Source organism: Coregonus lavaretus (genome assembly GCF_964263955.1).
Source record: "Coregonus lavaretus genome assembly, chromosome: 33".
NCBI classification, from domain to species: domain Eukaryota; kingdom Metazoa; phylum Chordata; class Actinopteri; order Salmoniformes; family Salmonidae; genus Coregonus; species Coregonus lavaretus.
Genome location: NC_140020.1, coordinates 4,863,347 through 4,890,605, shown reverse-complemented (window position 1 = coordinate 4,890,605; position 27,259 = coordinate 4,863,347). Strand labels below are relative to the sequence as shown.

Here is a 27,259-nt window from a genome sequence, read left to right as displayed (position 1 = left end):
CTTTTCTTACTAATACAATATTGTAACTTTCTATGTGAAAATGCCTAGTAATAAGCGACCAAAGGACAATAAATCCACATCAGAGGTCTACACCCCACCAAACAACGAGACAAACATGGCGGAAGGCACAGGTAACAACGTGACACTTACAGAACTTACCCGGGCTTTGGGAGAACTACGTGTTGCTATAGCGGAGGATCTTAAGGCTACTATTGCTGAACTGGACACTAAAATCGAGAGCACCATTCGAACGGTCGCTTCGCAGGGCCAGAGTATTGTGGACCTTGAGAAAGCTTCTGAATTCAACGCTGGTAGGATCGACGAGTTAGAGATGCTATGCACGTCATTGCAGGATAATGTGCAGAGGCTTTCTGTGAAAGTGGTCGACCTGGAGGGCAGATCCAGGCGGCATAACCTTTGCGTTGTGGGTCTGGCAGAAGGGGTGGAGGCGGGCTCTCGCCCCACCGACTTCTTCGCCAAGCTACTGAAGGATGCAATGGGACCGGATGTTTTGGCGTCGGATCCCCTAGTGGACCGTGCACATCGCGCCCTTGTCCCAGTGCCTGGACCGGGCCAGCGTCCTCGCCCAGTAATCATCTGTTGTCACAGTTTCAAGACCAAGGATCTTATCCTGCGCGAGGCTCGAATGAGGGGTAACCTGTTACATAAAGGGCACCCCTTTCGTGTCTATGAGGACTATGCGCCCGATGTGGCAAAGCACCGCGCTGGCTACAGAGATGTCATGACCAAACTCTACAAACTCCATCTTCACCCAGCCTTGCTCTTCCCTGCAAGACTAAGAATTACCCCGCCTTCCGGGGAGAAGATCTGGCTCTCCTCGGTTCTGGACGCAGAGAAGTTTGTCCGGGAATATACACCAATCCCCCGTACAGGTTAGAGTGCCTTGTCATTGTGTGTTAAGGTCTGCTCACGGACTCGAATCCATACCATACCATACCATAACGGGTGAAACCGTATTAAACGGTCTCAGCAAGGGCTACCGAACATGTAATACGATGAGCTGACCAATGGAGGGCGGTCAGAGCTCTCACTTAACGTTAATTTCACTTTCATTCCGACTGGGTTTAGAGCGATGCCTGTTTGGGAGGCCTTCCAGGTCGGATCATTGACACTTTCGGATGGATATACTTATATTCCCCCATTTTTGTTTTGTTTCGTTATTTATTTTTCAATTCTTACATTATTCCTGTGCGTACATATAATAATAATTATTTGTACTTTATTATTATTTTCTCTTAGCATTTTAGTATTATGTATGTGTATATTTTAAATTTGTATAGATTATTATTCTGGGGTATGCATGTTTGTGTATGTAGATGTGTGTGTATGGATGTATGTGTGTATGCGTGTGTATGTATCTGTATATATTTAAGAATATTTATTTTATATGTATATATTTTTTGGGGTGTGTGTATGTATGTGTGCGTGTATACGTGTGTATATGTGTGTGTGTGTGCGTATATATATATATATACGTATGTGTGTGTGTGTATGTATGTAGGTATGCACATGTATGTATGTGTGTGTGTGGATGTGTATGTGTGCACATATGTATATATAAATCACTATTTTTTTAAATTATTTGAAAATAATGTATTATTATTATTATTATTATTTTTACATTTTTTAATTTTTTTACATTTTTATTTACTTTGTTATTTTTTTGATTGGGGGGTACGTTCAATTTATCAAAATCCTTGTTCCCTTCTCCTAACCCACAATATGTAACTGTCCTGCTGTCTATGTCGGTTACTGATGGTTTATGTTTAGACCGGTATTGCTTAGCAATAGAATCTTGTGATGATACATCTTGCTTATCTCAGGGATTGACCCAAGATTAACCTTAAGTGCGCAATATGTTTAAGTTGCAACTTATTCTGTTTAGGTTTATTAGATGCTAATTGAACACTTTAAGTGCGGGAGCCTCCTCAGTTCATATGTTAGTAGAAGTTCTAGGATAGCGAGAGGTGAGCGCATAGTTGGGATTTTATTTGTGTTTTACCTCTTGTTCGAGGGCGCGCCGTGCTTTTTTGGCATCGGCCAGACAATGTGTTTGTTATTTTTATTTTCATATTTATTTCTGTCCTATGTGTGTATGCCTGTTAAATGTGGGTTGATGGGGGGGGGGGTAAAGGTTGGGGAAAGTAGGGGAACAGGGTGGAGAGTAAAGGTGCTTGCGGGGGGGGAGGGGTGGGTTGGATACTGCTCGGGTGTAGGTGCTACATATGCTGATCGTGATGGTTTGGTGCGCTTTCTTACCTTTTTAGTGAGTTACATGTTATGCAGGCCACCATAGGAACTACAAATGAGAGGAGGGCGGGACTTACATTCACTTCCTGGAATGTCAAGGGTTTAAACGAACCAATTAAGAGAGGCAGGGTCCTAGCCCACTTGAAAGCACTTTCGTCTGATATTATATTTTTGCAAGAAACCCATCTGAAAAACAAATCTCATAACAGACTTAAATGTAAGTGGGTGGGACAAGTGTATCACTCTAACTTCTCTGCCAAAACGAGAGGCACAGCGATTCTGGTACGGAAAGGAATTCCCTTTCTACATAAAACCACTATTGTGGATAAAGAGGGTCGTTATGTGATCGTAATAGGAGAGATCCATTCTACTTCTGTAACTCTACTAAATATCTATGGGCCAAACATTGATAACCCCTCTTTTTTCAAAAGAGTCCTTGCCCTGATTCCAGATATCTCCCATACTAATCTGGTCATTGGAGGGGACCTTAACTGTGTACTAGACCAATATTTGGATAGATCCTCTACCCGGCGAACCCCTACCTCCTATTCAAGCGAATTCTTGAATACCTACATAAAAAATTCTAACTTATTTGATATATGGAGGATCTCTAATCCTACGGGTAGGGAATACTCCTTTTACTCTCATGTTCACAATGTATATACTCGAATTGACTACTTTTTGGTTGATGCTAAACTACTCCCCTATACCTGTAATGTGAGATATCATGATATTATAATCTCTGACCACAGTCCACTCATCTTCTCCCTGAGATTGGGTGACATCGTACCAAACGAGAGGGTCTGGAGGTTGAATCCTCAACTCCTCACAGAACCAACATTCTGTGAACATCTTAAAGACCAAATTACATTTTTATTTGATACCAACGACAACACAGAGACTTCCCCAGCATTATTGTGGGAAACGCTGAAGGCTTATTTGAGAGGCTGTATCATCTCCTTTCAGACTGCCAGTAGGCAAAACAGAAAAAAATTGGTAGAACTGGAGGGACAAATTCACTTACTGGATAGGGAGAATGCTAGACATCCATCTATGGAGAAACATAAACAAATTATGTCTTTAAAATTTTAATACAATCAGATCCTCTCGGCTAAAATTGCTAAATCTTTTCTCTATGCCAAGCAAAAATATTTTGAGTTTGGTGACAAACCACACAAATTACTCGCCAGACAACTTCGAAAAAACGTGAGTGACCGAATGATTCACAAAGTTAAATCTGCATCTGGGGAATTACTCTCCTCCCCCAAAGACATCAATGACAGATTCCGTCAGTTTTATGAGACTCTATATACATCTAAAGCGGATCCTAATCCCTTAATTATGCATAACTTTTTGGAGGACTGTAATCTTCCTGCCCTGAACCAGGAAGACTCTAACTTCCTGAATAAGGAAATATCTCTTGAAGAAATTAGAGAAACAATTAAATCTCTAAAGAGTGGCAAGACCCCGGGCCCAGATGGATACCCTGGTGAATTCTATAAAACATTCAGCAACATGCTATCTCCCTACCTGCACAAAATGTTGGTTCGGGCCAATGAGGATGGAGCTCTCCCATCTACTTTGGATGAGGCGTTTATTACAGTTATACATAAGAAGGGTAAAGATCCGGAAGAGGTAGGGTCATACAGACCAATATCCCTCCTTAATACAGACCAAAAGATTTTAGCAAAAACTCTGGCTAACAGGCTTAGCACTTTAATTGGCAAATTGGTCCATTCGGACCAGACCGGCTTTATCCCTAATAGAAACTCATTCTTCAATCTCAGGCGCCTCTTCACATTATGTATTCTCAGAGGTTACCTAACGTGGACCTTGCCGTTATATCTCTTGACGCCGAAAAGGCCTTTGACCAAGTTGAGTGGCCCTATCTATTCAAGGTCCTACAGAAATTTAATATTGGAGATGGGTTCATAAATTGGATCCAGCTTTTATATAGGAACCCCTGTGCGAGAATACTCACTAACCAATCAATGTCGCCCCGATTTAACCTCCACAGAGGGACAAGGCAGGGTTGTGCGCTGTCGCCTATGCTCTTCGCCCTAATTATTGAACCTCTCGCTCAAGCGATCAGATCTCATTCAGCAATACACGGCTATAATACTAAAGATACTCTAAATAAGATTTCCCTATACGCAGATGATATTCTCCTCTATGTAACAGAACCCCACGCTAGTATTCCAGCTATTCTTGAGGTGATTAATTTGTTTGGTACCTTCTCGGGATATAGAATAAATTGGAACAAGAGGGAATTAATGCCCATACGGTTGCAAAACACCTCCTGGCTAGAACATCTTCCAGTTAAGTTATCTTCAGAAAAATGTATCTACCTTGGAATTGTAGTTACCAAACAATACTCCTTACTATTTAAAGAGAATTTCCCTTCTCTGATGCAAAATCTCAAGGCAAACAAACAGTTTTGGAGAACTCTCCCAATTTCTCTGCTCGGTAGAATTAATGCCATTAAAATGGTCTTCCTCCCACAACTGCTCTACCTATACCAGAACATCCCAGTATTCATACCTAAATCATTTCATAAACAACTGGACTCTATTATCAATCCTTTCATCTGGGATTATAAAACACACAGGATAGGTATAAAACACCTATGTAAATCCAAGATGGAAGGAGGATTGTCTCTCCCAAATTTTATATTTTACTATTGGGCCGCTAACCTCCGCGCTGTTACGTTTTTGCTGGATGACGCAACCCCGCCATCCAGCTGGCTTAGCATGGAGCGGGAGGAGTGTCATCCCTTCTCTATTGGTGCCGTGATTTTGTCACCTGTTAATCTGGAGATGTCACTTTACCATAACAATCCTATTATACATAGCACAGTCCGAATCTGGAAGCAAATTAAAGTCCACTTTGAGCTTAGACCAATATCATTCATGCTCCCTGTTGCCAGGAATCCCTCCTTTGCCCCCTCTAACCTTGATAACACCTTTGAGCGATGGGGAGAGTTGGGGATAAGTACCATAGGGGATTTATATATAGGAGGGACCTTTGCTTCCTTTGAAGCGCTGAGGGAAACTTATAACCTTCCCAGAAGTAACTTTTTCAGATACCTACAAATTAGAGACTATGTTAGAAAACACCTCCCAACATTTGAGAATGCTAAACCTTCCATGTTTGACGGATGCATAAAAATATGCCCCACCTCAGACAAACTGATATCTCGTCTATATGACGCTTTTCAATCTGTTAGCGCACCCTCTACAGATGCCATTAAGGCAAAATGGGAGGAAGAACTAGGGACTGATATTTCGGTGGCAGACTGGGAGGATAGCTTGGAGTATATCCACACCTGCTCCATTAACTCCAGACATCGTCTCATACAATTTAAGGTATTACACAGATTACACTACTCCAAAACTAAACTGCATAGGATATTTCCTGATACATCCCCTATGTGTGATAAATGTCAGGCTGAGCAGGGTACACTACTCCACTGCTTTGCCCTATGCTCTAGTCTGTATGGTTATTGGTGTGGAATATTTGGGGTCCTCTCTGAAGTTCTGGAGACTTCAATAGACCCAGACCCGCTTCTGATAATCCTGGGAGTGTCCGATTCCCTAAACGGATTAACCAACTCCCAAAAACAACTCATCTCTTACAGTCTCATTTCGGCAAAAAAATTAATCTTGTTGTTTTGGAAAAGGAGGGAAGCGCCCTCTACCAAATTATGGCTCAGCGAAGTGGCAAAAACTGTACACTTAGAAAGAATTAGATATATTCTGAACAATAAATTATCAACATTTGATCAAATCTGGCAGCCTTTCCTCTCTTACCTGGACCAGTCGGTGCTGTGAATTTGTACTTTTTAACGCACTCTCAATTGTCATATTGTAATCTACCTTTGGGCAGCGTGTGCTGGCCCTGACACTCGAGCAGTCGGGAGGGGAATAGGGTGGAATAGGGGGGGATAAAGGGGGGGGGTTACATATACCCTTTTTCTTTCTACCTGTCCCTGTTCTGTATGTCGTGTTTTGTAATATTTGTTTTGTGTCCAGAACTCTGGGTCTTGTTGTTCATGTCTGTTCTCTTATGTTTAGATAAGAACTGTACACATGTCTTTCATACCTATACACCATTCTTGTGTGTGTTCAATAAAAAAATATTTGAACAGAGAAATGCTAAAGAATCCTACAGTATGGAAAGTCTTTAGCCCCATCCCTAATGTTATGGGAGTTGCATTTATTGCATTTCAATACACTTGCATTTTCAATTACCCATAAATTACTCACTACTTGTACAACTATGTTGGATTGCCTAAATATTCAACATTTTCTTGACAGTCAATGCCAGTGTATTCTATGGCTGCCCTAAGTACATGCCTTTGTCTGTCTCCTCAGTCTGGAAGGGTGACTCGGCTGATGGATAGAAATGATGATGGGGTGATCTCATCCTCCAACTCTGATGACATCTCTATCTACTCCTTCACTGACTGTGAATCTGAGGTAAGACAGTTGTACACCATGTCTTTGTTGAGTGACATCACTGTAAGGAGAATAGTCTCTGACTAGTTGACTCTGATACCCAGTCTGATGATGAGGATCATGAAAGGAGGACACCACTGCTGAAAGTGAAGGATGAGGAGGATGGAAAGGTGACAAGGCTTAAAGTGAGGGATATAGTAGAGGACGACGATCTTTCTCTCCACTCCTTCGATGAGTCAGACTTTCTGGTATGTTCTGCAGCATGTATTTGAGTAACTCTTTGACTGAATGTGGAGAATGGACTATGACCAACTAGCTCTCTGACACACAGTGTGATAATGGCAATGATGCCTCTGCTGAGGACAGTCCAGGGCCTTCAAAGGAACCACTGAGAAAAGGGGCTTCACTGAAGGACCCTCGACTGGTAGGCTCTTACGTGTGTGTGTGTGTGTGTGTGTGTGTGTGTGTGTGTGTGTGTGTGTGTGTGTGTGTGTGTGTTAGTGGTGCGCGGGTCAGCTGTTTGTTCAACCGAACCCACCCGCAATTGCTAATAACCCATCCGCAACCGCCCGACTATATGTGATAAAGTAAAAATCTGAGGCCCGCACCTGACCCTAACCCGCAAATATAGAACACCGTCAGAACGATTTCTTAGCAGGGGGTGCAGGATTTTTTTGTGCCTAGTTTGGATATGTTTCTGCTTATAATTTCCAACATTTTGGTAGGCTATTTGTTAGTCAACTTGTCTATAATTAGATAGAAGACTAAATAAACCAAAAACTTTTAGGGATCAAGAAGAAAATGCAATAACTTAAGATCAAAAGGGAAACATTTTCTGTGCAAAATTTCCAAATGACATCAGTTTGACGGGTTGAAAACGACCAGACATGTTTCTGATAAGATTTCAGTTTGGCTTGGATGCACATTTTATGTGGTTGAAATATTATCAGCTTTTATGATGCTGATAAAGCAGTCCCTAGCTGCGCATTTGCATTCCCTCAAGATGCTGAAAGAAATCATATTTCTCCACTGCTGTTCCTGAGTCAAAATAAAGCCTACATTTGGTGTAGCCTATCATTTTACTGCAAGAAATGCTTAATTCTGCAGGAGTTAATATTAAGACTGTGAGAGGTTAAAGATCTACAGTCAGTGTCCAGATTTCAGTTTCCATTTAACCCATCTGAACAGTAGGCTGTTTGTTCCGTTGACGTGCCATAGGCCTATTTGAATCCCCCTCTTGTGACTGTCGAATTTCTATAGTGCCTCACAATCATCACACATAACATAGGCACTGCCATCATCCTCTTTTAACACTTCACCAAATATTTTCCAAACATTACTTTTCTGGCCGTCCCTTCTTTATTTTCAACTTTCCATTTCGTAGCTTTTCTCTTATTGAATTAAAGCGTTTGGTGATTGGTGTGTAGTCTATCTGGCGCGCGTCAAGTTATGCCCTAAAGTTTAGGCTTACACACTAATGCCAAATAGCCTATAGATATAACTTGCACAATAATTATACATTTATGGATTTTTTTATGTATTGTTTTCTGTTTATTCAACAATATTTCATGACCCTAAATCCCCCGCCCTGTGGATATAACCGCAGGACTTCTGGTTATGAGTCAACCCGCGCATCACTAGTGTGTGTCACATCTCAATTGTTTGACCCGATGTCTGTACATATTATTGTGGCCAAACCCAACATCCCTCTCCCTGCCTCTGTGAGTGCCCTGAAGAAGGTGTCACGCCAGATGTAGGTGGTCCCTTTTGTCCGGCCCTGCAGGCAGCAGCTGGACAAGAAGACACAGTGGACCAACACCAATGAGGAGAGCCTGAGGAGAATTAAAGAAAACCTGGCCTCCATAGAGCTTGACCTGGAGGAAGGCCTGAAGACGGTCAATGACGGTCTGGACATCAACCAAGAGAGGCAGAAGAAGAATGAGGGATGCTTCAGAGCCTGGGTTGAGAAGTGGATGGGGAGGAGGAAGGATGAAAGACTGAGGGATGAAGATGTGAATAGGGAAGACAATGGGAGGAGGGGCGAGGAGTTGAGGGCACTGATCCAAGTGATGAAGAGAAACTGCAGCAAAATGAGATCTTGAGGCAGTAGACCTGGACAGTTGGCTGAATGACTTGGAAAGGTTGAAAGTGGCTTTCAAGAAATGCACTGGAGAGATGGCCGAAATGGTAGAGAGCATGGCAGAAATGAAGACCAGCATAGCCAAGAACAGGCTCCTCAAGCTTGAAAAAAAGAAGTATGAAGTCCAGCGCTTTGTAAGTTACTCTTACTTATTGAGTGTAGTCATGTATCTAATGTATTTATAGATTAGTTATACAGTATATCTAGAGATTGTGTATAACATAGCACTGTCCTGACAGTTTGTTTGTTGTTTCTGGTATTACAGAGCCCAGGGAAAGTCTCTGGTCCTGTGCCTGGCCAGACTTGCCTTTCTCCTCTTGTGACCTCAGCACCCTGGACCCTGGCTGAAGCCCTACGGGCCCTGCCCTCTCCAGAGGATGTCCCAAAGCCTCTGACTCCTCCCAGCCCTGTCCCTGTCATTGTTGCTCCGCCTGCTGTGGAGTACTTACCATACCACCACAGCCCTCGCCTGGCCCCAATCACCAACCTGAGCGAGAACGGTAGGAAGCTGCTCCAGAAAATGTCAGGAGTGGCCCCACAGGTGAGAGGAAATACAGAAAGCCCTTGCCTGGCCCCCATCACCAATACAGGAAGCCCTCGCCTGGCCCCCATCACCAACCTGAGTGAGAACAGCAGGAAGCTGCTCCAGGAAATGGCGCAGAAAATGACAGGAGTGTACCCACAGGTGAGAGGAAACAGGAAGGGGATATTGGCCATATGTCCTACAGTATATCATAACTCTAGATATCGTAGCTCAAGAGTAGAAAATAGCCATAAGCTTATATTACTTTATCTCCTTGTCCAAAATATTCAGGAAGGGAAGGTCAAAAGGAAAAAGGGCAAGGCAAAAAAGCGAGTGAAGCAAGAGCAGGCTAGTAACATGAAGCAGGTGGAAAATGTTGGAGAAAGTAAGGAGGACAAGAAAGAGGAAAATAAGAGTCTGAGGAAGAGGTGAGGAAATAGAAGAAGGAGAAGTAGAACATAACAAGGGCATTTTTGAGATTTATAGAAATAGAATGAGGTAGAGAATTATAGAAATAGAATGAGGTAGCAGAGAAAGAGCAGCTATCTGATGTGTAAGTGAAAACTACTATTTATTCTCCTGTTTGATTGACAGGTTTCTCCAGTGGCTGCTGCCCAAACTGAGATGTTTGAATAAATAATGGCCATCTACTACTACAACACACACACACACAGATATTTTGAGTATTGCTTACTCCTCCAATACACACAGAAACTTAATTTCAGACACAGGAACTATGTTTAGAAAAATACACATATTGGTCTCGTTCTAATATTTTGAGACATGCACTATTCTTTAAAATAAAAAAACTACAAAAAATGTTTGAAATATGCATTTTCAATAAAGCTTTTGAAATTGCAATTATTTGTGTCAGACTGTTTTTTTGTTCTTCATTAATTACAGCAAGGGAACAATTATTGTAGTGAAATTACATGACATGTTATGTACCAGTGGGTGTTTTATATTCTGCTGTCCTGCACTGGATCCCACTGTAGGTGGCAGTAGTGCACAAAATAGTTGGTTTGCTCACCAGAAACCCAACCAGGCAGAGAGACTATTGTTACCATGCAACGAGCAGATGCTTCAGTGCAGGGTTGCCATGTCCGCAGTTTTGCTAACATTTGGGCTACTTTGAAAACGATGTCGCGGGGGGTAAACATGGCATTTCTTCAAACAAAACATATTTTTCACTGTGACCTGCTGCTGACTACCAGGCAGTGAGCAGGCAGGTTGTTACTGAGTGAGCAGTAGGAAGGGGGAGGGCCGTGTTTTTGTGTGTGTGTTTTAGAGCCACAGCAGGCAGCTGAGTCACCGGCCATCAAGTATGCTATTAATTTGTATGCCATTGTAGGATACTGTAGCCTACCATTTGATACAATAAAAATGTTGAAATTAAGATATCACTGGAGTCATTGCAAGTCAATTTGTGCCACTTGTGTAGCTTACCTGGAGCTGGCAAACAGATGTAATAAATAGCCTATAACTTTAAGCATATGTTTTCGTTTCAGTCTCCTCCATCTCCACTAACCGAAGATCATTGTATATATATTTTTCTATTAATGATGTAAAATAAACAGCTGTACAGAAAGACTCTTGTGAAGGCCAAATTACAGAGGAGGAACTTCTTGATGCAATTAAAGCCTTTAAGTCTGGGAAAACTCCAGGGTTGGATGGCATACCAGTCGAGGTATACCAAACCTTATTTGATATACTCAGAGGACCCTTATTAGCATGTTTTAACCACACCTACAAAAACTCAACAAGGTCTGATTTCATTATTACTGAAACAGCATCCAAGTGGTAAATATAAAGATCCGGTCCATTAAAAAAATTGGAGGCCCCTTACACTTCAGTGTTGTGATGCAAAAATTCTAGCAAAATGTATAGCGTATAGAATTAAAAAGGTATTGTCGGATATTATTCATCCTAATCAGACAGGTTGTTTACATGGACGATACATTGGAGATAATATAAGACAAGTACTGGAAACAATAGAACACTATGAAAAATCTGGGAAACCAGGCCTGGTATTCATAGCTGACTTTGAAAAGGCTTTTGATAAAGTACGACTGGAATTTATATATAAATGCCTGGAATAAATTTCAATTTTGGAGAATCTCTTATAAAATGGGTTAAAGTTACAGTATGTAGAGTAACCCTAGGTGTAAAATAGTAAATAATAACTACTTCTCAGAAAGTATTAAGCTGTCAAGAGGAGTAAAACAAGGTTGTCCACTATCTGCATATCTATTTATTATGGCCATCGAAATGTTAGCTATTAAAATCAGATCCAACAATAATATCAAGGGGTTAGAAATCAAGGGCTTAAAAACAAAGATGTCATTGTACGCTGAGATTCATGCTTTCTTTAAATCCACAATTTGGATCCCTCCACAGCCTCATAGAGGATCTAGGTACTTTTTCTAACCTTTTACATTACCGTGTAATTTACCAATAAAATGGTCTGACGGTGATGTGGACATACTCGGTATACATATCCCAAAATAAAGAAATTATCTCACTACAATACATTTTAATAGAAAGTTAGCAAAAATATATACAAATTTTCTACCATGGAAAGGAAAATACCTGTCTATTTGTGGTAAAATCACCCTGATTAACTCTTTAGTCATATCCCAGTTTACCTATTTGCTTATGGTCTTGCCTACATCTAGGGACCTGTTTTTAAAAATTATATGAGCAAAAAAAAGATTCAATTTTATTTGGAACGGCAAGCCAGACAAAATTAAACGTGCCTATTTATATAATGAACATGAATTCAGAGGGCAGAAATTATTAAATATTAAAGCATTAGACCTCTCACTAAAGGCTTCAGTCATGCAAAAGTTATACTTAAATCCAAACTGGTTTTCTAGCAGATTAATAAGAATATCTCACCCCATGTTCAAGAATGGCCTTTTCCCCTTTATTCAGATTACAACCTCTCACTGAAAATGAAATCATCTCCAAAATATCACTATTTTAAAAATAAGCCATAGAAAGTTGCTTGCGATTTCAGTTTAATCCACATAAAAAGACAGAACAAATAATACAACAAATATTGTGGTCAAACTCAAATATAATTTTTATATTATTATTTTTTCGAAAAAGTGTTTAAAAAAGGTATAATCTTTGTAAATGATATCATAAATAGGACTAGTGGAGTTATGTCACACATGCAGCTAACAGAAATATATGGAAATGTCTGCTCTACGCAAAATTACAACCAACTAATTGCAGCATTAACGCAAAAATGGAAGAGGCAAGTGGAAGGGGGAAAAAATAAGGAACTTGTCTTCATTAAAGACCAAAATTGGTTAAAGAAAATTGTGATAAATAAAAAAGTATATCAGTTTTATTTAAGGACAAAAAAATTGACAGCTGTGCCATATAGATTGCAAAATAGTTGGAAAGAGATTTTCGATGTACCGATACCATGGCACATGGTTTATGAACTGATACGCAAAACAACGCCGGATTCAAAACCTAACATTTTTCAATTAAAATTATTATACAAAATTCTTGCAACCAATATAATGTTATATATATGGGGGATACAACCATCCCAGCTCTGCAGATTTTTCTGCGAAGAGACCGATTCATTAGATCATTTGTTTTGGTACTGTCCATGTGTAGCTTGTTTTTGGTCAAAGGTCCAGGAATGGTTGAAGAAGTGCAACATTTACCTGGAGCTAACTCTGCAGATAGCACTACTGGGTGATTTGAAAAGTCATAGTCAATCGATCAATAATATAATAATACTTTTAACAAAAATGTTTATCTTTAATTTACAATCTGTAGAAACTATGAGAATAGAAAGGTTCAGAACTTTTGTGAAACATCACAGCACAGTTGAAAAATATATGGCAAATGTAAATAAAAAATGGATGGTGTTAAGAGATAGATGGGAGGGGTTGAGTGGAGCTGAAGGGTGGGATTAAAAACAACAAGATAACTAATGTAAAATATACTGTGATGGGACCAACACTTTACATGTTGCATTTATATTTTTGTTAAGTGTAGTTAAGGGGGAAAAACTGATAATACATTAGTGTGATAATTTTTTTTAGTTTGAACTAAAAACTGTTCTGGTTTACTAAGGGTTTTGAAAAACTTTGTTTTAATCTAGGTTATATAAATCAAGAGTACCAAGAGATTTGTCTACCGTCTGTGTAAAAAAACACAAAGTACAAAACACACAAGCCAAAAGGAGTGGTCTTACAATCAACTGACAAGCAAACCCTTTATTGCATTGATTTGACCTTGAACATTCAGAGCCTGCTTGTATATTCAAACCAAAAACATCAGTGAAGAAAAAGTGGACCTTCAAATACTGCCTCAAAACACATGTCCAAGCATATTACATCTCAATGTATAACATGAGACAGAAAACACATTGAATGACAACTATGGGCTCGATTAAATCCGTATCGCCGTAGTTCAGAGCTATAGCGGCTTATAACCACACTGACATTTGTATTTTTTTAATGTTATTCGTTATACCAAGAGTTGACGTTTTTACAAGGATTGTGATTGCTGAAAATAGCCCGCTTGAAATGTAAATGTAATTTCCGGTCTTCCCGAACATTGCCTTTAAATTTCAATCGAGCTATAGCGAGTTTTGCCGTTACGGATTGAAGTCATCAATCTGTCAGTGAAGACACAGGTGCTCCTGGGTGAACCATCACAGATTCTGGCAGTGACTCCGGCATCTTTGCTGTGAAACTCTGGGGGGCACTGACAGACACAGACAGTGGACTGAGGTGGGAATGTTGAGAATGTGGATGTTGAGCCACTGGAGCCAAGTGACTGCTGGTTTGAGAGGCAGATGCATGCCCATGACTGAGTCCATGGCCGAAGCTGTGTTCGTGACTATGTCCATGACCTTGGCTGTGGCTGCAGCTGTGTCCACGTTCGTGACTATGTCCGTGACTTGGCCCAAAGCTATGCTTGAGGCCATATCCATGGTTGTGTCCGTAATAACCTGAGAGCTGAACAGGGCTCCCCTGTGTATAGTAGGAGTGGGCCCAGCCTTCAAATGTCTTTGGTGTGGTCTCGGTAGCCTGTAGGTTGGAGGTAAAGGACACTGGAGCGTAGGCTTGGACTGGGTAGGAGCCTGGGATTGGAATGATTCTGCAATCAATGAGAACGTGGACAGATTTCAGAGAGCCTATCTATACCAGTGATTCTCTATCTAATCATGGGGGACCACTAGGTGCCTATTGTACAGTATTCAATTACAGCTGAGGATCATCAATTATAACTGCACCTCATTATACTGTAGAACATTATGTGCTCTGGCTTGCACACAGTAATTGTTATTTAATGACCTCTTGTCTTGTCTGATAAATGATATGTCTGGTGCTTTCTCAGTACTCACGGTGGGTGGACCGTCTTCCTTCTCTCCTCTGTTGATGCAGGGACATACAGGACACCAATGTTCCTCAGCAGCCTGAAAGGCATCTTCTTGTCCAGCACTGATGCCCTGGCATCGGACATGTCCAGAAGTGAGAGCCAGCCCTTTCCGTCTGTTTCACCAGTGCAAGTTAAGGAGAATGTGTGACGCAGTGATGCAATATTTTTTCTAAACAAACATGCCATAATGTTCAGCAGCAGGATTCATATACAACACCTATAACCTATTACCACTTAACTACACTACTAAGCACACTTATAAAGCTGTGACATACTGCAGAGGAGTGTATCAGTTATTTTGAACCACAATGAGGTTGGAGTAAGGATACAGATCCCCCCCTGCGATGATGGCGATGGCATTGCAAAGGAAGACAGTGTGTGGGACCAAAAGTGTTATGATGAACAGAAACAGCCAGGGCAGGGCTAACATGGGTACAGTGACCCCGAAAAGAAAGCCCTTAACCATACGGGAGTGCACTGTGGCCATACCCATAAGGGAGAGGGACACTGGAATGAACCCCTCCACCTGGTTCTGGGCAGATGCACCAAACAGTAGCAGACCCAGTATGGTGTACAACACCCCTGTGCTGATAGAGAGCAGCAGAAACATGAGGAGGAACCGAACAGTGCCCACACTCTTCTCAATGCCTCCACAGAGGGGCACCAGAACCCCAATACTGAGGAGTAGCTGGGTCACTGTCTTGTGGTGGAAGGAGTATGTGATGAGCTTGTGCACTGCAAAGGAAGAGGAAAGGATTAAAACATAAATGATAGGGTTGACAGACATAAGCTGCACTGGTGTGTTGTGCTGTAGCCTACTGGCACCATCTGTTACATTAGCTATAAGTTTTAATAATAATAATAATAATAATAATATGCCATTTAGCAGACGCTTTTATCCAAAGCGACTTACAGTCATGCGATCTTGAGGCTTGGTTTTGTATTCTAGTTTTCCTCCTTTTGAGTCTGAAAGAGCTGCAGATAATAACAGTTGTTCTGAGAATACCTGTTGTCATCCATGCATTCCTAGCTGTAGCCTACTTTTGTGTGTATGACGAGTGTCCCTGTCACTCATTATGCCTCCCTGCCCTCCATTGTCTGTCCGTCCTCCTGTCTGTCTGTCCGTCCTCCTGTCTGTCTGTCCGTCCTCCTGTCTGTCTGTCCGTACTCCGTCCTGTCTGTCCGTACTCCGTCCTGTCTGTCCGTACTCCGTCCTGTCTGTCCGTCCTCCTGTCTGTCCGTCCTCCGTCCTGTCCGTCCTCCGTCCTGTCTGTTTGTTTGTCCTTCTGTCCAGAGGGAGAGGTGATGTTGTACCGGTACGGCTGGCAGGACTGCACCACCATCCTCTTCTATTTCTTCATCACCATCATCCTCCACGCCGTGGTGCAGGAGTACGTCCTGGATGTAAGTACTACCAAGACCCACTGCATTGTGGGTATTAGTGTTTTTGTTTCCCTTAGATGATTTTCTAAGTGGGGTGCAAAGGTTTCCAAAGCAACAGCCAGGCCCTCTGGCATCTTAACTGTCTGTCAATTGAAACCAATAGATGCTAAACTTTTACAGGCTGGGGTCAATGGGGCTAGGTGGGGTGGACCGACTTGTGGATACAATGGTAGGGAAACACGGGGTAAAATGGAGATTCAGGTCTGAGTAGTAGAGCGCCCTTTTAAGCACAGATGTAGGATCAGTCAATCATTACATTAACCATTTGAAGAGGACATGCAAAACTGACCTTAGATCAACGTCAATGGGCCTACTGCAGATACTCCTTATGAGGTCACAAGGTCAAATTGAGTTGTCTTTCTGTCTGCTCTCCTAGACAACTTCCAGGACACAGGAATGTAGCCTGGGCACGTATCCACAAAGCGTTTCAGAATAAGAGTGCTGATCTAGGATCTGTTCCATTATAATCTTTATTCATTAAGGCCAAAATTCGAAAAGGCAAAACTGATCCTAGATCTTACTCTGAGATGCTTTGTGGATACGGGCCCTGATCCCAAATCTGTTTGGGCTGTCTTGCCAACTCCTATGTTTAGCGTGACAGTGACCATAAGAGTTGGCAAGACAGCACAAACAGATCTGGGACCTGGGTAACAGGAATGAGATTGTAATAAAAATGGTTGATCTCAAAAAAAGGAATGGAATTGTGTTGTTATTTTCCTCTCTAGCTCCATCATCAAGTGTGTTTTAGAATGGGTTAACGCTTGAACGGTATGTCTTCTCTCAGAGGGGTATACTACAAAGCAGGATATGGAGTTAGCCAGCAAACTTGTCAACATTTTCTGATTTAACAAACTAAAAGACATATCTAGGTTTAGCTTTTTTAATGAACCATCAAATCAGTAGTCATTTCTGATTGCTTATCAAAGTTAGCTGGCGAACTCATTGATCCTGCTTTGTAGAAGTACTTAAGAGTGGCTAAAGATAGCACTTGCCATCTTGTTGTAGGTAACTTGTTTTTGTACACTTCATTTTGTATCATAATGGCATTTTGTAGCTCTCTATTTTATTCTTCTGGTTCCGTTGTTAGAAAGTGAATAGGCGCCTCAATCTCTCAAAAAGCAAGAACACCAAGTTCAGTGAGTCAGGCCAGCTGTGTGTGTTTCACCTGGTGTCCAGCGTGTGGAGTTTCTACATACTTATAACAGTAAGAAATGCATGCACACACACACACACACACACACACACACACACACACACACACACACACACACACACACACACACACACCAATGTGTAGCGTTAGGTCCAATCATCATGAAGATTTCCACTGAAGGATCCATTTTCCCTTTGCAGGAAGGATACCTGTTTCACCCTAGCAGTCTTTGGGAGAACTACCCACATGTCCACCTCCGGTATGATGACTCAGCACTAAAACAGGCTCTGCAGCTCAAATGGCACCCTATTCCGTGAATACCGCACTGCTCTTGACCAGGACCTATAGGGGTAGTTCAAATGATTTATTTATATACATACATACAGTGCCTTCGGAAAGTATTCAGACCACTTTACTTTCTCCACATTTTGTTTCGTTACAGCCTTATTCTAAAATGGATTAAATAAATACAAAATCCTCATCAATCTACACACAATACCCCATAATGACGAAGCGAAAACAGGTTTTTAGATTTTTTTTCAAATTCAGTAAAAAGCACGACAGCCTGCTTGGAGTTTGCCAAAAGGCACTTAAAGACTCTCAGGCAATGAGAAACAAGATTCTCTGCTCTGATGAAACGAAGATTGAACTCTTTGGCCTGAATGCCAAGCCTCACATCTGGAGGAAACCTGGCACCATCCCTACGGTGAAGCATGGTGGTGGCAGCATCATGCTGTGAGGATGTTTTTCAGTGGCAGGGACTGGGAGACTAGTCAGGATCGAGGAAAAGATTAACGGAGCAAAGTACAGAGATCCTTGATGAAAACCTGCTCTAGAGCGCTCAGAACCTCAGACTGGGGTGAAGGTTCACCTTCCAACAGGACAACGACCCTAAGCACACAGCCAAGACAACGCAGGAGTGGCTTTGGGACAAGTCTCTGAATGTCCTTGAGTGGCCCAGCCAGAGCCCGGACTTGAACCTGATCGAACATCTCTGGAGAGACCTGAAAATAGCTGTGCAGCAACGCTCCCCATCCAATCTGACAGAGCTTGAGAGGGTCTGCAGAGAAGAATGGGAGAAACTCCCCAAATACAGGTGTGCCAAGCTTGTAGCGTCATACCCAAGAAGACTCTAGGATGTAATCGCTGCCAAAGGTGCTTCAACAAAGTACTGAGTAAAGGGTCTGAATACTTATGTAAATGTGATATTTCAGTTTTTATAACAAATAACAATTTAATCTATTTTAGAATAAGTCTGTAACGTAAGAACATTTGGAAAAAGTCAAGGGGTCTGAATACTTTCCGAATGCACTGTATATATACACAATATATGACTGATAGGGGGCGCTGTGTTGAAGCCACCTTTCCTCAATCTTGGCACTCCTCCTCCATTGTATTTTTTAAAAAACATTTTGGATGCTATAAAAATGCATTTATTAATGTCTACATTCCATTTAGCCACATTTATTCTATTACAGACACCTTCACTTTAAATTATAATATCTCAGCTAAACATACAGTACCAGTCAAAAGTTTGGACACACCTACTCAAGGGTTTGTCTTTATTTTTACTATTTTCTACATTGTAGAATAGTGAAGACATCAAAACTATGAAATAACACATATGGAATCATGTAGTAACCAAAAAAGTGTTAAACAAAAAATTGAGATTCTTCAATGTAGCTACCCTTTGCCTTGATGACAGCTTTGCATACTCTTGGCATTCTCTCAAACCATTTCACCTGGAATGCGTTTAACAGTCTTGAAAGAGTTCCCACATATGCTGAGCACTTGTTTTTTTGGACTCATCAGACCAAAGGACAGATTTCCACTGGTCTAATGTCCATTGCCCGTGTTTCTTGGCCCAAGCAAGTATCTTCTTCTTATTGGTGTCCTTTAGTAGTGGTTTCTTTGCAGCAATTCGACCATGAAGGCCTGATTCACTCAGTCTCCTCTGAACAGTTGATGTTAAGATGTGTCTGTTACTTGAACTCTGAAGCATTTATTTGGGATGCAATTTCTGAGGCTGGTAACTCTAATGAACTTATCCTCTGCATCAGAGGTAACTCTGGGTCTTCCTTTCCTGTGGTGGTCCTCATGAGAGCCAGCTTCATCATAGCGCTTGATGGTTTTTGCAACTGCACTTGAAACGTTCAAAGTTCTTGACATTTTCCGTATTGACTGACCTTCATGTCTTAAAGTAATGATGGACTGTCGTTTCTCTTTGCTTATTTGAGCTGTTCTTGCCATAATATGGACTTGGTCTTTTACCAAATAGGGCTATCTTCTGTATACCACCCCTACCTTATCACAACACAACTGATTGGCTCAAACGCATTAAGAAGGAAAGAAATTCCACAAATTAACAAGGCACACCTGTTAATTGAAATGCATTCCAGGTGACTACCTCATGAAGCTGGTTGAGAGAATGCCAAGAGTGTGCAAAGCTGTCAAGGCAAAGTGTGGCTATTTGAAGAATCTCAAATCTAAAATATATTTAGATTTGTTTAACACTTTTTTTTTGGGGGTTACTACATGATTCCATGTGTGTTATTTCATAGTTTTGATGTCTTCACTATTATTCTACAATGTAGAAAATAGTAAAAATAAAGAAAGACCCTTGAATGAATAGGTGTTCTAAAACCTTTGACCGGTAGTGTATAACTTATATACAGTGGGGGAAAAAGTATTTAGTCAGCCACCAATTGTGCAAGTTCTCCCACTTAAAAAGATGAGAGAGGCCTGTAATTTTCATCATAGGTACACGTCAACTATGACAGACAAAATGAGAAAACATTTTCCAGAAAACACATTGTAGGATTTTTTATGAATTTATTTGCAAATTATGGTGGAAAATAAGTATTTGGTCAATAACAAAAGTTTCTCAATACTTTGTTATATACCCTTTGTTGGCAATGACACAGGTCAAACGTTTTCTGTAAGTCTTCACAAGGTTTTCACACACTGTTGCTGGTATTTTGGCCCATTCCTCCATGCAGATCTCCTCTAGAGCAGTGATGTTTTGGGGCTGTCGCTGGGCAACACAGACTTTCAACTCCCTCCAAAGATTTTCTATGGGGTTGAGATCTGGAGACTGGCTAGGCCACTCCAGGACCTTGAAATGCTTCTTACGAAGCCACTCCTCCGTTGCCCGGGCGGTGTGTTTGGGATCATTGTCATGCTGAAAGACCCAGCCACGTTTCATCTTCAATGCCCTTGCTGATGGAAGGAGGTTTTCACTCAAAATCTCACGATACATGGCCCCATTCATTCTTTCCTTTGCAGAAAAACAGCCCCAAAGCATGATGTTTCCACCCCCATGCTTCACAGTAGGTATGGTGTTCTTTGGATGCAACTCAGCATTCTTTGTCCTCCAAACACGACGAGTTGAGTTTTTACCAAAAAGTTATATTTTGGTTTCATCTGACCATATGACATTCTCCCAATCCTCTTCTGGATCATCCAAATGCACTCTAGCAAACTTCAGACGGGTCTGGACATGTACTGGCTTAAGCAGTGGGACATGTCTGGCACTGCAGCATTTGAGTCCCTGGCGGCGTAGTGTGTTACTGATGGTAGGCTTTGTTACTTTGGTCCCAGCTCTCTGCAGGTCATTCACTAGGTCCCCATGTGTGGTTCTGGGATTTTTGCTCACCGTTCTTGTGATCATTTTGACCCCACATGGTGAGATCTTGCGTGGAGCCCCAGATCGAGGGAGATTATCAGTGGTCTTGTATGTCTTCCATTTCCTAATAATTGCTCCCACAGTTGATTTCTTCAAACCAAGCTGCTTACCTATTGCAGATTCAGTCTTCCCAGCCTGGTGCAGGTCTACAATTTTGTTTCTGGTGTCCTTTGACAGCTCTTTGGTCTTGGCCATAGTGGAGTTTGGAGTGTGACTGTTTGAGGTTGTGGACAGGTGTATTTTATACTGATAACAAGTTCAAACAGGTGCCATTAATACAGGTAACGAGTGGAGGACCGAGGAGCCTCTTAAAGAAGAAGTTACAGGTCTGTGAGAGCCAGAAATCTTGCTTGTTTGTAGGTGACCAAATACTTATTTTCCACCATAATTTGCAAATAAATTCATTAAAAATCCTACAATGTGATTTTCTGGATTTTTTTCCCTCAATTTGTCTGTCATAGTTGACGTGTACCTATGATGAAAATTACAGGCCTCTCATCTTTTTAAGTGGGAGAACTTGCACAATTGGTGGCTGACTAAATACTTTTTTTCCCCCACTGTACTTATTAAGGACACAGTATGCTTTACATTAGTTATCTTGTTGTTGTTATTAGTCCCATCCTTCAGCACCATTCAACACCTCCCATCTATCTCTTAACAGTGTTGACATCTTCACTATTATTCTACAATGTAGAATAATAGTAAAAATAAAAAACCCTGGAATGAGTAGGTGTCCAAACTTTTGACTGATACTGTAAGTTAAAAATGAAAACAAATATAAAAACATTTTCCTTAAAGTATGTTTTGAGATTACTAATGTTGCTGTCACCACTACAACAACAACAACAACAACATACTTAAATACATGTCATTTTTTCCCCTTGAAACATTTAATTAAATACTGTAGAATTCCATTAATTCCTACAGAGGACTGCTCCTACTGGGGATTGCCAGTGGCTTCAAAGCCTCTCAATGGCCAATACATAGCATCAGCAATCCAGGGTTTATATACATCAGTGGTTAGTTCCCCTGCTCTGTACCGTGTCCTTGAACAACCTCTCCCTGTGTGTGTTGCAGCTTTCAGGTGAAGTTATTCTTCCTCACTCAGCTGGCCTACTGGCTTCACGCCCTGCCTGAGCTCTACTTCCAGAAAGTACGCAAGGTCAGTGCTGAGGCTGTGGGAAACAGAGGACCGATACCTGTGTGTGTGTGTGTGTGTGTTGTGTGAAAACAATTAGCTGAAAGGAAATCTTCATTAAATCAGCCCATAGTCTGAGTAAGGAATTCTGTCAGATTATATTCATCCTAAAAATTATTGTTTACTCAAATGACAAAATCACATGTTACTTTCCTCCCCTTGAAAGCTGCAATTCATCTCATTGTCCATAGACTCCTTTACTTTCAAGGTAAAAGGAAACAAATATGGAAACGTGCCATTCGGGTGAACTATCCCTCTGATACAACATTAGTTTGCACCCACATGCCGTCTTTCTGAGTGGTTCCATTGGTGTTGACAGAGAACCAGATGCAGACGTTGTTGATGTGACTACTCGTTGTTGTTCCTCAGGAGGAGATCCCTCGCCAGCTGCAGTACATCTGCCTCTACCTGCTGCACATCTCTGCAGCATACCTGCTCAAGTAAGCACCCATAGAAGCACCTATATAAACATAGATAAGTACCTAATATTAGCACATATAAACAGTGGGGAGAACAAGTATTTGATACACTGCCGATTTTGCAGGTTTTCCTACTTACAAAGCATGTAGAGGTCTGTAATTTTTATCATAAGTATACTTCAACTGTGAGTGACGGAATATAAAACAAAAATCCAGAAAATCACATTTGTATGATTTTTAAGTAATTAATTTGCATTTTATTGCATGACATAAGTATTTGATCACCTACCAACCAGTAAGAATTCCGGCTCTCACAGACCTGTTAGTTTTTCTTTAAGAAGCCCTCCTGTTCTCCACTCATTACCTGTATTAATTGCACCTGTTTGAACTCGTTACCTGTATAAAAGACACCTGTCCACACACTCAATCAAACAGACTCCAACCTCTCCACAATGGCCAAGACCAGAGAGCTGTGTAAGGACATCAGGGATAAAATTGTAGACCTGCACAAGGCTGGGATGGGGTACAGGACAATAGGCAAGCAGCTTGGTGAGAAGGCAACAACTGTTGGCGCAATTGTTAGAAAATGGAAGAAGTTCAAGATGACGGTCAATCACCCTCGGTCTGGGGCTCCATGCAAGATCTCACCTCGTGGGGCATCAATGATCATGAGGAAGGTGAGGGATCAGCCCAGAACTACACGGCAGGACCTGGTCAATGACCTGAAGAGAGCTGGGACCACAGTCTCAAAGAAAACCATTAGTAACACACTACGCCGTCATGGATTAAAATCCTGCAGCGCACGCAATGTACCCCTGCTCAAGCCAGCGCATGTCCCGTCTGAAGTTTGCCAATGACCATCTCGATGATCCAGAGGAGGAATGGGAGAAGGTCATGTGGTCTGAGACAAAAATAGAGCTTTTTGGTCTAAACTCCACTCGCCGTGTTTGGAGGAAGAAGAAGGATGAGTACAACCCCAAGAACACCATCCCAACCGTGAAGCATGGAGGTGGAAACATCATTCTTTGGGGATGCTTTTCTGCAAAGGGGACAGGACGACTGCACCGTATTGAGGGGAGGATGGATGGGGCCATGTATCGCGAGATCTTGGCCAACAACCTCCTTCCCTCAGTAAGAGCATTGAAGATGGGTCGTGGCTGGGTCTTCCAGCATGACAACGACCCGAAACACACAGCCAGGGCAACTAAGGAGTGGCTCCGTGAGAAGCATCTCAAGGTCCTGGAGTGGCCTAGACAGTCTCCAGACCTGAACCCAATAGAACATCTTTGGAGGGAGGTGAAAGTCCATATTGCCCAGCGACAGCCCCGAAACCTGAAGGATCTGTATGGAGGAGTGGGCCAAAATCCCTGCTGCAGTGTGTGCAAACCTGGTCAAGACCTACAGGAAACGTATGATCTCTGTAATTGCAAACGAAGGTTTCTGTACCAAATATTAAGTTCTGCTTTTCTGCTGTATCAAATACTTATGTTATGCAATAAAATGCAAATGAATTACTTAAAAATCATACAATGTGATTTTCTGGATTTTTGTTTTTTATTACAGACCTCTACATGCTTTGTAAGTAGGAAAACCTGCAAAATCGGCAGTGTATCAAATACTTGTTCTCCCCACTGTACATATTAAAGCACATAAGCATATCTAAACACCATTATAACCCTATTACTCCCCTCCCTCCCTCCCTCCCTCCCTCTCTCCCTCCCTCCCTCTCTCCCTCCTCCCTCCCTCCCTCCCTCCCTCCCTCCTCTCCCACAGTTTGAGTCCTGTGGGCCTGGTACTCCTCTGTCTGCAGTACCTGTCTGAGCTGGGCTTCCACATCGCCAGAATGTTCTACTTCACTGATGAGAGCCACCAAAAGATGTGAGTTCCTACTTCCAACTCTGTGGCCTTGTGGTTAGTGTCCGCCCTGAGATTGGAAGGATGGGGGATCCCCGGTTGAGTCATACCAAAGACTCTTAAACTGGGACCTGATGCCGCTCTGCTTGGCACTCTCATTAATGAGATAGATTGGGGGTAAGGACCTGAGATAGACTAGTGTCCTGTCCAGGGGGTGTACTTGTACATCATGCTGCCTCACGCTACAGAATCAGGAGATGGGCTCCTTCCCAGTGGGCCGTTCTGGCTCGGACAAGGCTTGCTTACCTTTGTCATAACCTACTTAGTCCACCTTCCAACTGCACAACAACATATCATATAGAAGTGCTGTTCATATTATAATGTGATATGAACTACACTTCATTAAAGGTGGACTCTGTAATATGACATCACCAGACACAGCGGGGTGACTTCCTGAAAAATAACCTGCCAAGACTCCCACTATTGGCTCATTGCAATTTCCACATTCTTGGCTAATCTGCATTTTGTTGTTGATATAAAAAATAAAATAAAAAAAAGCTGAAAGTCTCCCTGCTGCATATGATTGTCTTATTGCTGACTACCTTTAATGGCAGTGCATGCCTTGTGATCAATCATAATAATCATAATCCATTTCTGTTATTTACTGATGTGTGTCCAGGTTTGACCTCTGGGCCGTGAACTTTGTGTTCACGCGGATGGTGACCCTCACCCTTGTGTTCCTGGCTGTGGGTTTCGGGTTGGCCCGTGCCGAAAATCAGGGGCTGGACTGGAACATGGGCAACTTTAACACTGTGCTGATACGGTAAGGGTTTTTAGTGGCTTCTATGTCTAATGTACACAAATTACACACATGTGCACTCACACAAACACACATCCTTTCCTCTCTCTCCCCTCTCCCCCTCCCTCTCTCCCTCCCCCCCTCCCTCTCTCCCCCCCTCCCCCCCTCCCTCTCTCCCTCTCCCTCCCCCTCTCTATCCCTCCCACCCGTCTCTATCCCTCCCACCCGTCTCTCTCTCTCTCTCGCTCTCTCGCTCTCTCTCTCTCAAAATAGGATGCCTGTGTTGTTGCTGGTGAGTCTGACCCAGTCCTGGCTCCTGTGGAAGTTTATCCATTTCCAGCTGAAGCGGTGGCGAGAGTTCAGACACGCACAGGCCGCTAGGAAGAGGGCCGCCGCCAAGCAAACCCCCCGACCGCTGAAGAGAGACTCCCGTGAGTGGACACACACACACGTGCTTTAATTGTAAGAGTTGAAGACGTTCTATTACAGCGAACAGCAAGTGTAGTTAGGATTATCTGACTATATGTTAATGTGTGAATGCCCTCCTCTCCCTCCTCCAGTTGGCCACCATGAAAACGGCACAATCAAAGCAGAGAACGGAGCATCTCCTCGACCCAAGAAGATCAAGGCACCTTAATGTCTCCACCCATCATGGCTGCCCTAACAGTGACCCTGATTATATGGCTTATCAATCAGAGGAACAGGAAACTGGTCCCACACAATTCATCCTCTTCCTGTTTTGCATATTTTCCGGAGGTGACGTGGGGGCTGCGTCTGTCGCTATTGACACAACAAGGCTTAAAAAATGCTGGATGAAAATGAAATTCCAAAACCAAACCCCCCTCGAGCCCTGAACAGACATTTACTCTCATATCAGTATTTATTTTATACAGCTGCCTGTTATGGACACTGGTTCTGATCTCCCTGTATACTGAACGATGTATGTTATTTGTGGCACAATGTATACTGTGTGTCATATTGAATGTGTTGATGCCTGTTCCTCGTGTGTTAATAACTGTACTGGCCTGGGGTTTGTCAAGATGCCGCTGTCTTTGAGCTCTGCCGTTGTTGTCGTTGAATGAGCCGGCTTCGCTTTTGTTTCATAGCATGGGTCGTATTCATTAGGCACCAAACGGAAGAAAACTGACTGAAACATGGACGGACTGGACTTGTACAATAAACACTCATTTTCGGTTTCTGTTGCAAAATGTTTTGTGCCCTAATGAACACGACCCTGGTTACTTGGTGCAGGAAGGATGTTGCTGGTTCTACAGTGGCCCTAAAGGTACATCAGCGCGTGCTGGCTTTGATGCTACCCAATCAGTGATGGGCGGGACCAATTCTGGGGCTCTGGTTACTCCTTGACCCCTCCCTCTGGGTCATGGTCGGAGTGAGTCGGACCGTGCTGTGGTCACTTTACACTAACCAGGACCATCCTGATGACCAGCAGATATGTTGGATAATACTGCATGCTATTCAATTGTTTTTGTTAAAGAAGTCTCTATTTTTACTTTATTAAATAATGCATTGTTCTCAAATGCTGAGGTTTGAACAGTTATTTTTGTCTATTGCATTATTACCTTGATGTGAATCGGTTTTGTATGTGTTAAAATGTACTGAATGTTTCCAAGTCATTTGACTTTTATGGCCATAGCCACAACGTAGGAAGTATTGCAGGCACAAAGGGGCTGTGTCCTTGATTCCTCAATTCCTGTCATAGCTCACTGGAGGAGGAGGAGGGAGGGGCCTTGGATCCTCTCGTCCAATGCACTTCGACAGGAATTGAGGAAACAAGGACGGAGGAAGCATGGATTGCAATGTTTTCAGACACAGATGGTCTTGGGTCACTGTAGTCTTGCATACCAGCCAGCCTCTTTCCCTATAGGCTGTAAGTAGCTTTGA

The 27,259-nt window shown here is 42.2% G+C and overlaps 3 protein-coding genes across 3 annotated transcripts in view; 2 read left to right on the top strand and 1 right to left on the bottom strand.

Moving 5' to 3' along the window:
* LOC311108574 (translocating chain-associated membrane protein 2-like) overlaps positions 1–26,670 on the top strand; it is a 266,741-nt gene extending 240,071 nt beyond the window's left edge. Inside the window, exons 3-11 of the mRNA XM_084151228.1 lie at positions 16,101–16,210; positions 17,337–17,453; positions 17,603–17,661; positions 22,165–22,249; positions 22,655–22,725; positions 24,478–24,582; positions 25,238–25,381; positions 25,631–25,788; positions 25,918–26,670. Of these exons, the coding sequence (XP_084007354.1) occupies positions 16,101–16,210; positions 17,337–17,453; positions 17,603–17,661; positions 22,165–22,249; positions 22,655–22,725; positions 24,478–24,582; positions 25,238–25,381; positions 25,631–25,788; positions 25,918–25,994 (926 nt within the window). The 3' untranslated portion in view covers positions 25,995–26,670. The remainder of the gene's footprint in view (positions 1–16,100; positions 16,211–17,336; positions 17,454–17,602; positions 17,662–22,164; positions 22,250–22,654; positions 22,726–24,477; positions 24,583–25,237; positions 25,382–25,630; positions 25,789–25,917) is intronic.
* On the top strand, positions 8,107–10,250 carry LOC311108577 (uncharacterized protein). Its single transcript, XM_084151231.1, has 3 exons — positions 8,107–9,002; positions 9,134–9,553; positions 9,986–10,250. The coding sequence occupies exons 1-3, from the start codon at positions 8,904–8,906 to the stop codon at positions 10,025–10,027; spliced, it is 561 nt and encodes a 186-aa protein (XP_084007357.1). The 5' UTR covers positions 8,107–8,903; the 3' UTR covers positions 10,028–10,250.
* Positions 13,980–15,220, bottom strand: LOC311108576 (uncharacterized protein). Its single transcript, XM_084151230.1, has 3 exons — positions 15,136–15,220; positions 14,772–14,919; positions 13,980–14,524 (listed from the first exon to the last, which is right to left on the bottom strand). The coding sequence occupies exons 1-3, from the start codon at positions 15,164–15,166 to the stop codon at positions 14,035–14,037; spliced, it is 669 nt and encodes a 222-aa protein (XP_084007356.1). The 5' UTR covers positions 15,167–15,220; the 3' UTR covers positions 13,980–14,034.
* Positions 26,671–27,259: the final 589 nt, after the last annotated feature.